The following is a 10,865-nucleotide window of genomic DNA, read 5'->3' as shown; positions in this document are numbered from 1 at the left end:
GGGAGAAGAGAAGGATAGAGAAGATGAGAAATCAGGGAGAGAGGAGAGAGAAGAGGGAGGTGTCAGGGAGAGAGAAGAAGAAAGATATGGAGAAAGGGAGAGAGAGAGCGAGAGGAGTCTGCAACTTCTGCTTGTCTGTCAAAGAGATTACAACGGACGAGAGGAGAAAAACATCTCCCTCCCTCCACTTCCCTCTCCCTCCACCCTCTCTCCCTCCACCCTCTATTCCTCCACTTCCCTCTCCCTCCACCCTCTCTCCCTCCACTTCCACATCTCACTCCCTCCACCCTCACTCCCTCCACTTCCCTCCCCCCTCCATCCCGTACTCCCTTCGTCTTCTTCTTTGGTGGTTGGTTTGCTCAAGCGAAACCTGTTAATCCCAAACCTAGAGTGGAGGTGGGAGTTTGGGATGATGGGGGGTACAGTGGGGTCTTAGATAAAACAAGTATTAGAGTGCTATAGAGGACAGGGAGAGAGAGGCTGGGTTTGGGCTATAGAGGACAGGGAGAGAGAGGCTGGGTTTGGGCTATAGAGGACAGGGAGAGAGGCTGGGTTTGGGCTATAGAGGACGGGGAGAGAGAGGCTGGGTTTGGGCTATAGAGGACAGGGAGAGAGAGGCTGGGTTTGGGCTATAGAGGACAGGGAGAGAGGCTGGGTTTGGGCTATAGAGGACAGGGAGAGAGGCTGGGTTTGGGCTATAGAGGACGGGGAGAGAGAGGCTGGGTTTGGGCTATAGAGGACGGGGAGAGAGAGGCTGGGTTTGGGCTATAGAGGATAGGGAGAGAGAGACTGGGTTTGGGCTATAGAGGACGGGGAGAGAGAGGCTGGGTTTGGGCTATAGAGGACGGGGAGAGAGAGGCTGGGTTTGGGCTATAGAGGACGGGGAGAGAGAGGCTGGGTTTGGGCTATAGAGGACGGGGAGAGAGAGGCTGGGTTTGGGCTATAGAGGACGGGGAGAGAGAGGCTGGGTTTGGGCTATAGAGGACGGGGAGAGAGAGGCTGGGTTTGGCTGCAGCCGACACCAACAAAGACTGTTTGTCTGTTTGATAGAGGCAGTGTTTGTTGTAGGTGGCTTGGTCACAGTCATGGTAAAATGCCTATCTGATTCCCTCACCTCATATCTCCTGCCTACACCCTGGACTATGAAAGCCTGCTGTTGTTATGTACTGGCAACGGGAGCTGGCTGGTGGGCAGCAGTCAGCGCTGCTATTTAACAAACCAGCCGTCAGACAGAAACACACGTACACTGAGTGTACAAAATATTAGGAACACCTGCTCTTTCCATGTCATAGCTTTCACCGGGATTCACCTGGTCAGTCGATGAGCCCTTATTGATGTTATTTGTTAAATCCACTTCAATCCGTGTAGATGAAGGGGAGGAGACCATTCAGAGGGTGAACGGGTCAGACAGAAAACGTAAGCGCGCCGGTTTGAATGTGTCAAGAACTGCAACGCTGCTGGGTTTTTCACTCTCAAGAGAGTTTCCCGTGCGTATCAAGAATGGTCCACCACCTAAAGGACATCCAGCCAACTTGACACAACTGTGGGAAGCATTTGAGTCAACATGGGCCAGCATCCCTTTGCAACACTTTCTATACCTAGTAGAATCCCTGATGAGTTGAGGCTGTTCTGAGGGCAACGCAATATTAGAACGGTGTTCTTAATGTTTTGTCCACTCAGTGTATATGTACACACACACAGACACAAAGAGGTTGATGGAAGAATAGAGTGGGAGGAATAAATTACAGAAAGAAATGAAGGGGGATGGAAACAGGTCTTTGTGATGGAAATTAGTTTGTTTTTGAGTTTGAGCATCATACTTGTTTGTTCAGTTTGTTGAATAATCAGTTTAATTACTCACTCTCTCTACCCATCACTCTCTCTACCCATCACACTCTCTACCCATCACACTCTCTACCCATCACACTCTACCCATCACTCTCTCTACCCATCATTCTCTCTACCCATCACTCTCTCTACCCATCACTCTCTCTACCCATCACTCTCTCTACCCATCACACTCTCTACCCATCACACTCTCTACCCATCACTCTCTCTACCCATCACACTCTCTACCCATCACTCTCTACCCATCACACTCTACCCATCACACTCTACCCATCATTCTCTCTACCCATCATTCTCTCTACCCATCACACTCTCTACCCATCACTCTCTCTACCCATCACTCTCTCTACCCATCACACTCTCTACCCATCACACTCTCTACCCATCACACTCTCTACCCATCACACTCTCTACCCATCATTCTCTCTATCCATCACACTCTCTACCCATCACACTCTCTACCCATCACTCTCTCTACCCATCATTCTCTCTACCCATCACACTCTCTACCCATCACTCTCTCTACCCATCACTCTCTCTACCCATCACACTCTCTACCCATCACACTCTCTACCCATCACACTCTCTACCCATCACACTCTCTACCCATCATTCTCTCTATCCATCACACTCTCTACCCATCACACTCTCTACCCATCACTCTCTCTACCCATCATTCTCTCTATCCATCACACTCTCTACCCATCACTCTCTCTACCCATCACACTCTCTACCCATCACACTCTCTACCCATCACTCTCTCTACCCATCACACTCTCTACCCATCACTCTCTCTACCCATCACACTCTCTACCCATCACTCTCTACCCATCACACTCTCTACCCATTACACTCTCTACCCATCACACTCTCTACCCATCACACTCTCTACCCATCATTCTCTCTACCCATCACACTCTCTACCCATCACACTCTCTACCCATCACACTCTCTACCCATCACACTCTCTACCCATCACACTCTCTACCCATTACACTCTCTACCCATCACACTCTCTACCCATCACACTCTCTACCCATCACACTCTCTACCCATCACACTCTCTACCCATCACACTCTCTACCCATCACACTCTCTACCCATTACACTCTCTACCCATTACACTCTCTACCCATCACTCTCTCTACCCATCACTCACTCTACCCATCACTCTCTCTCTACCCATTACACTCTCTACCCATCACACTCTCTACCCATCACTCTCTCTACCCATCACTCACTCTCTACCCATCACACTCTCTACCCATCACACTCTCTATCCATCACACTCTCTACCCATCATTATCACTCTCTACCCATCATTATCACTCTCTACCCATCACACTCTCTACCCATCACACTCTCTACCCATCACTCTCTCTACCCATCACTCACTCTCTACCCATTACACTCTCTATCCATCACTCACTCTCTACCCATCACACTCTTTACCCATCACACTCTTTACCCATCACACTCTCTACCCATCACACTCTCTACCCATCACACTGTCTCACACTCTCTACCCATCACTCACTCTCTACCCATCACACTGTCTCACACTCTCTACCCATCACTCTCTCTACCCATCACTCTCTCTACCCATCACACTCTCTATCCATCATTCTCTCTATCCATCACTCACTCTCTACCATCACACTCTTTACCCATCACTCTCTCTACCCATCACTCACTCTCTACCCATCACACTCTTTACCCATCACACTCTTTACCCATCACACTTTTTACCCATCACACTCTCTACCCATCACTCTCTCTACCCATCACACTGTCTCACACTCTCTACCCATCACTCACTCTCTACCCATCACACTGTCTCACACTCTCTACCCATCACTCACTCTCTACCCATCACACTGTCTCACACTCTCTACCCATCACTCACGCTCCACCCATCACACTCTCTACCCATCACTCACGCTCTACCCATCACACTGTCTCACACTCTCTACCCATCACTCACTCTCTACCCATCACACTGTCTCACACTCTCTACCCATCACTCACTCTCTACCCATCACACTGTCTCACACTCTCTACCCATCACTCTCTCTACCCATCATTCTCTCTACCCATCATTCTCTCTACCCATCACTCTCTCTACCCATCATTCTCTCTACCCATCGTTCTCTCTACCCATCATTCTCTCTACCATCACTCTCTCTACCCATCACTCTCTCTACCCATCACTCTCTCTACCCATCATTCTCTCTACCCATCATTCTCTCTACCCATCACTCTCTCTACCCATCACTCTCTCTACCCATCACACTCTCTACCCATCACACTCTCTACCCATCACACTCTCTACCCATCACACTCTCTATCCATCATTCTCTCTACCCATCACACTCTCTACCATCACACTGTCTCACACTCTCTACCCATCATTCTCTCTACCCATCATTCTCTCTCTCTACCCATCATTCTCTCTCTCTCTCTCTATCCATCATTCTCTCTACCCATCGCACTCTCTACCCATCACACTCTCTACCCATCACACTCTCTACCCATCATTCTCTCTACCCATCATTTTCCCTACCCATCACACTCTCTACCCATCACACTCTCTACCCATCACACTCTCTATCCATCACACTCTCTACCCATCATACTGTCTCACACTCTCTACCCATCATTCTCTCTAGCCATCATTCTCTCTCTCTACCCATCATTCTCTCTCTCTCTCTCTCTATCCATCATTCTCTCTCTCTCTCTCTCTCTACCCATCATTCTAACTATCCATCATTCTCTCTCTCTCTCTCTCTCTCTCTCTCTCTCTCTCTCTCTCTCTCTCTCTCTCTCTACCCATCACACTCTCTACCCATCATTCTCTCTCTCTCTCTCTCTCTACCCAGCATTCTCTCTCTCTCTCTCTCGCTCTCTCTCTCTCTCTACCCAGCATTCTCTCTCTATGTCTCTCTCTCTCTCGCTCTCTCTTCTCTCTCTCAATTCAATTCAATTCAATTTGCTTTATTGGCATGACGTAACAATGTACATATTGCCAAAGCTTATTTTGGATATTTACAATATTAAAATGAGAATCAAAATTGTCAACAGGACAACAGTAACAACAATAACCAAGGGTCAAAATAACCAACACATTCAACAATAACAATAAACATACAGTAGAGGACATGAGCACGTTGATTGGTCTGTCAGACACTGTCCCTCATCTTATGGCAGGCAGCAATGTAGTGCGCTGCCAACCCACAGCTCTCTGCGTCCTCCCCTAACAGGACGGGTAGCCTACTCTCATCAGAGAGGTCTTTGAAACCTTGAATAAGGGTTTCAAATTTGGGGAAATGACACTCTCTAATTGTTTTATATTTTTGACATTTTGTCAGGAAATGCAGCTCCGTCTCAGGTTCTGCTATTGTGCAGTGGTTGCACAGCCTTTCCTCTACAGGGAGCCAGGTTTTCCTGTGTCTACCCTTCTCAATGTCAAGGCTGTGCTCACTGAGCCTGTACTTAGTCAAGGATTTTCTAAGGTTTTGATCAGTAACCATGGTCAAATATTTAGCCACAGTGTACTGTCGATTTAGGGCCAGATAACACTGCATTTTGCTTTGTGTTTGTGCTTGTGTTTCCCAATAAGCAATGTAGTTTTGTTTTGACTGTGTTGTAATTTGGTTTATCCTGATTGAATGGATGTTCTGGTCCTGAGGCTTCAGTGTGTTAGTAGAACAGGTTTGTGAACTCAGCCCCAGGACCAGCTGGATGAGGGGACTCTTTTCTTTGCTCAGCTCTTGGCATTGCAGGGCTTGGTAGTGATATGAGAGGGGGTCACTGTATTTTAGATGTTTCCAAAACTTAATTGCTCTTTTTTGAGTTTTTATTATTAGTGGATATTTGCCTAATTCTGCCCTGCATGCATTATTTGTAGTTTTCCCCTGGACATGTAGGATAATCTTACAGAACTCTGCATCTCTCTCTCTCTCTCTCTCTCTCTCTCTCTCTCTCTCTCTCTCTCTCTCTCTCTTTCTCTCTCTCTCTCTCTCTCTCTCTCTCTCTCTCTCTCTCTCTCTCTCTCTCTCTCTCTCTCTCTCTCTCTCTCTCTCTCTCTCTCTCTCTCTCTCTCTCTCTCTCTCTCTCTCTCTCTCTCTCTCTCTCTCTCTCTCTCTCTCTATCCTGTCTTGCATTCAGGGAGAGATAAAGGGATTTAAACAATCATGAGAAGCTTCTCAGCTCCGTGTGTTTGTGTATGTGTGTGTGTATAAGAATACATAGCTATTCATATTTCAACAGCAGCCGCATAGTGAAGCCGCATAGTGAAGCTGCTCGCTTTGAAGAACTGTCTTCTCTTTTCTCCCCCACCTCCTCCCCCTTCCTCTCCCCCTTTTCTCCTCCTCCCCCTTCCGCATCCCCCACCTCCTCCCCCTCCCTCCTCATCCCTCACCTCCTCCCCCTTCTTCATCCTCCCCCTTCCTCATCCTCCACCTCTCTTCCATCCAATTCCCTGTCTCCATCTCTCCTTTACCCCCTCCTCCCAAGAAAAAGGAAGGGTACGTGGCTAACATTAATGTTAGGGTCAAGGGTTTGGTAAAAGCTTCATTATGTCACTTTTCGGGGCGACCCGACCAAATTCACATAGAAATGTGAGTTATAGATCTGTCATTCGCATTGAAAGCCAGTCTAAGAGGCGGTAGATCTGTTCTATGTGCCCTATTTCTATGCTTCCCGTTCTTAAGTTTCGTTTTTTGCATCTTTTACTTTCAGTTTTGTACACGAGCTTCAAACAGCTGAAAATATATTTGTGGTTATGGATAAAACATTTCACAGCTGTTTAGATGGTACAATAGTTCTCTACACAATGACTGCTTATTTTGTCACATAAACTGAAATGAGGCGAACTATTCTAATTTGAGCAAACCAGGAAATGGTGGAGGGATTTCTGCATAGTGCACTTTTAAGGTTAGGTTGAAGGTAAGGGTCAGTTTTAGATTTTGGCTAGTTGGGGATGCTGGTTAGTCAATGGGATGCTGGTCAGTCAATGGGATGCTGGTCAGTCAATGGGATGCTGGTCAGTCAATGGGATGTTGGTTAGTCAATGGGATGCTGGTCAGTCAATGGGATGCTGGTTAGCAAATTTCCCTTGAATCATGAAAGTATTCATGAAAGGACATTCAATCATTCTCTTCCCAGGCCCAGCTGGAGGCCCAGAGGACGACGGGGGAGTTCCAGAGGGCGGTGGAGATCCTGGGGGCGGCTAAAGAGACCATCGCCCTGGCAGAGGAGAGACTACTGGAGCAGGACAGCAGACAGTTTGACTCTGCCTGGCAGGAGATGCTCAACCACGCCACCAACAGGGTACAGATGGAATTACACTTAGAACTAACATGATCTTACTACAAGGCCGGGTAACTCCTGGTCCTGTATAGCCACAGTGTGTGCTGATGCTGATTAGACATCATTAGTAGTATTAGCTTGATTTTGGTGGACTAGATCAAAGCACACACGCCACAGACTGACTCTGTCACCTTATTGGCTGTTGCAGGTGATGGAGGCGGAGACGACGAGGACTCGTAGCGAATTAGAGCACAGAAAGACGGCGAACCACTACAATGCCTGCATCAGTTATATGAGACAGCTGGAGAAGAAACTCAAACGCACCATCAACAAGTCCAGGTGCGTGTGTGTGTGTGTGTGTGTGTGTGTGTGCGTGCGTGCGTGCGTGCGTGCGTGTGCGTATGAGGCTGTGTGTGTGTTTTGGTCCTGTTACTGTAACTGACTGCTGAGAAGAGAGAGGATACACCGACTCAGCCACCCCTCTTGGGCCTCTCGTTGCTCGATGTGTGTGTGATGTCTTCCAGATGTTAGCTGAGTATGCCTGTGCTGTGGTGTTTATGTGTGTTTGAGTTTGGGCGTTGTGTGTGTGTGTGTGTATAAAAATATATGTGTGTGAGTTTGGGCGCAGTGTGTGTGTGTGTGTGTGTGTGTATATATAGATATATGTGTGTGAGTTTGGGCGCAGTGTGTGTGTATATATATGTGTGTGTGAGTTTGGGCACCGACTCAAATCTCTCTCTCTCTCTCTCTCTCTCCACCTACAGGCCATATTTTGAACTGAAGGCGAAATACTACCTAAAACTGGAGGTATGTACAGTGTTCATTGTTCCGAATAGACAGTAGCTTGTTTGTGTGTGTAACACCCCTACTTTCTTCTCTCTCTCAGCAACTAAAACGTTGCGTAGACGAGCATCAGGCGAAACAGACCGTTGCCAAGGCAGACTACCGCACAGCGCTGCGTAACCTAGAGACCATCTCCGAGGAGATCCACGCCCGGCGATGCTCCATCACCATGGGAACCAGAGGGAGGGGCGTGGGGGCCGAGGGGGAGGGAAGCCATGAGGACATCACCAACTTCAAGATGGAGTCAGACGGACTGTCCAGTGAGGGACACACACACACACGTACACACACAAACGTTTTAATGTGTATATCTGTGTGTGTGTTTTAATGTGTATATCTGTGTGTGTGTTTTCCAGTGGTGTCTGTGACGTTTGATGAAGAAGGAGGATCAGAGGAAGAGACAGAATCACACTCCACTTCCGCTCCCCTCGACATGACCTCCTCCTCCCATCATCCCTCCTCCTCCTTCACCCCCTCTGCCTACCTCTCCTCTGCCCCCTCTCTCCTCTCCTCGTCCTGTCCCAGTACCATGGAGGGACCCAGTCCTGGCGGCTGGCTAAGCCCAGAGTCGAGGTGTGGTTCAGGGCATGACTGTCCTCACCTCAGCCCCCGTTCCCAGTGCAGTGGGGCCTCCTCCCCAGACCCAGACTGCGACCAAGAGAGAGGTCTGTGTGTGTGTGTGTTCCAGTGACTGTCTATAAATGTGATTATTGTTTGGATTATTGGGTTACGTTACTGAACAAAAATATAAACACAAAGTGCAACCATTTCAAAGATTTTACTATATTGGTAGGAACTGGAACACGCTGTCGTACACGTCAATCCAGAGCATCCCAAACATGCTCAATAGACTTATGGTAGAGAAATGAACATTAAATTATCTGACAACAGCCCTGGTGGACATTCCTGTACTCAGCATGCCAATTGCACGCTCCCTCAAAACTTGAGGCATCTGTGGCATTGTGTTGTGTAACAAAACTGCACATTTTAGAGTGGCCTTTTATTGCCCCCCAGCACAAGGTGCACCTGTGTAATGATCATTCTGTTTAATCAGCTTCTTGATATGCCACACCTGTCAGGTGGATGGATTATCTTGATAAAGGAGAAATACTCACCAACAGGGATGTAAACAAATTTAAGCACAACACTTGAGAGAAATAAGATTTTTGTGCAGATGGAACATTTCTGGGATCTATTATTTCAGCTCATGAAACATGAGACCAACACTTTACATGTTGCGTTTATATTTTTGTTCAGTATAGTTAAAGGATTGCATTTTAGAAAACAAGCTTACTCACCCTTTACCCTGCTTTGTGTGTGTGTGTGTGTGTGTGTGTGTGTGCGTGCGCATGCGTGTGTGTGTGTGTGTACGTGTCTGTGTGTACGTGTGTGTGTGTACGTGTGTGTGTGTGTGTGTGCGTGCGCATGCGTGTGTGTGTGTACGTGTGTGTGTGTGTGTGTGTGTGTGCGTGCGCATGCGTGTGTGTGTGTGTGTACGTGTCTGTGTGTACGTGTGTGTGTGTACGTGTGTGTGTGTGTGTGCGTGCGTGCGCATGCGTGTGTGTGTGTGTACGTGTGTGTGTGTGTGTGTGTGTGTGTGTGCGTGTGTGTGTGTGTACGTGTGTGTGTGTACGTGTGTGTGTGTGTGTGCGTAGGGGACAGAGCAGAGGGAGCAGAGCAGAAGTTGGAGCCGGGTCTGAGTAAGCTGACCCTGACCATAACACACCCACTGCATCCTGGGAAGGATGACCCCAAAGGTGACCCTAAGACGACCTCCCCATCACCCCACAACCCATAGCCCCGTTCCAACAGCGAATAACGCACAGAAGACTTCACCTCTCACATCGTACCATTGACTCATGACCTTTAAACCTGAACTCTGAACTATGAGGCTTTCTATGGACGTGTTTATGTTCACTCCAGAGGCAAATCTGAAGTCAGCCACTATTCCATACATAGGAAATAAGGAATAGTGGAAATCAGTGGAGGCTGGTGGGAGTAGCTATAGGAGGACGGGCTCATTGTATTGGCTGGAATGGAATGAATGGAACAGAGTCAAACATGTGGTTTTCATTTGTTTGATACCGTTCCATTTCATTCCAGCCAATACAATGAGCCCGTCCTCCTATAGCTACTCCCACCAGCCACCACTGGTGGAAACAGGGTGCCATTTTGGATCTTGTCCAGAACTGATCGGGAGGAATCTGGAAGGGGAAGTCAACATGATGGATACCTGGGGATTGTGGGGGAGCATAGCCAGCCCAGTCGATGGTCAACTCCTTAAAAGATTCGAAGGAAGGGTGTGAAAGAGACATCGCTATGGCTGCATCCTGATTCTCCACACTTGTCACAAAGGGTGCACTTGCACACATCCTGTCATGGACTTAAAAACAATGGATTGTGTAAACTGTAGGGAGTTTCCACTATTGTTAATTGTTAGAATAACCCTGGGGAGAGATGTTGACTGTTGACTTGTGGTCTCAGTGGGGATGTGAGGCCGAGGTTAATGTGGTCTCAGTGGGGACTCCCCAGAGGGGACAACAGAAGGACACTGACTTTCACACCACTAAACCCGGGACTTATGAGCAACCCCTGATCCCACAGCATGTGTGGTTCCTCAATTAAAAGTTTCAAGTTTATGCCGGAACTGTTTGTGGTAGATGGTGGCAGATTGTGGTAAATTGCATCATTCTGTCATTGCACCACACTATCACAAGGGGGAGTTAGAGCTCTGATTTTGGTTTCTCTCTCTCTAAAAACAGATATAAATCATTCTAAATAACAAACGGGCTTTATTTATCACAGTGTGAAAGACTGATAGCCCCTCTATATAGAGTTTCTGAATCACGGAGTCCTTCTTTGCT

General features: G+C 47.7%; 1 protein-coding gene across 1 annotated transcript in view; it reads left to right on the top strand.

The window, feature by feature from the left end:
- Positions 1-10,052, top strand: part of LOC120041041 (SH3 domain-binding protein 5-like) — a 45,667-nt gene extending 35,615 nt beyond the window's left edge. Inside the window, exons 4-9 of the mRNA XM_038986004.1 lie at positions 7,015-7,179; positions 7,367-7,497; positions 7,923-7,965; positions 8,045-8,261; positions 8,358-8,666; positions 9,657-10,052. Of these exons, the coding sequence (XP_038841932.1) occupies positions 7,015-7,179; positions 7,367-7,497; positions 7,923-7,965; positions 8,045-8,261; positions 8,358-8,666; positions 9,657-9,799 (1,008 nt within the window). The 3' untranslated portion in view covers positions 9,800-10,052. The remainder of the gene's footprint in view (positions 1-7,014; positions 7,180-7,366; positions 7,498-7,922; positions 7,966-8,044; positions 8,262-8,357; positions 8,667-9,656) is intronic.
- The last annotated feature ends 813 nt before the right edge of the window (positions 10,053-10,865 follow it).

This window comes from Salvelinus namaycush, unplaced genomic scaffold (genome assembly GCF_016432855.1).
Source record: "Salvelinus namaycush isolate Seneca unplaced genomic scaffold, SaNama_1.0 Scaffold40, whole genome shotgun sequence".
Taxonomy (NCBI): Eukaryota; Metazoa; Chordata; class Actinopteri; order Salmoniformes; family Salmonidae; genus Salvelinus; species Salvelinus namaycush.
The sequence above is the reverse complement of the archived record's forward strand: the minus strand, read 5'-3'. Positions and strand labels throughout refer to the sequence as shown.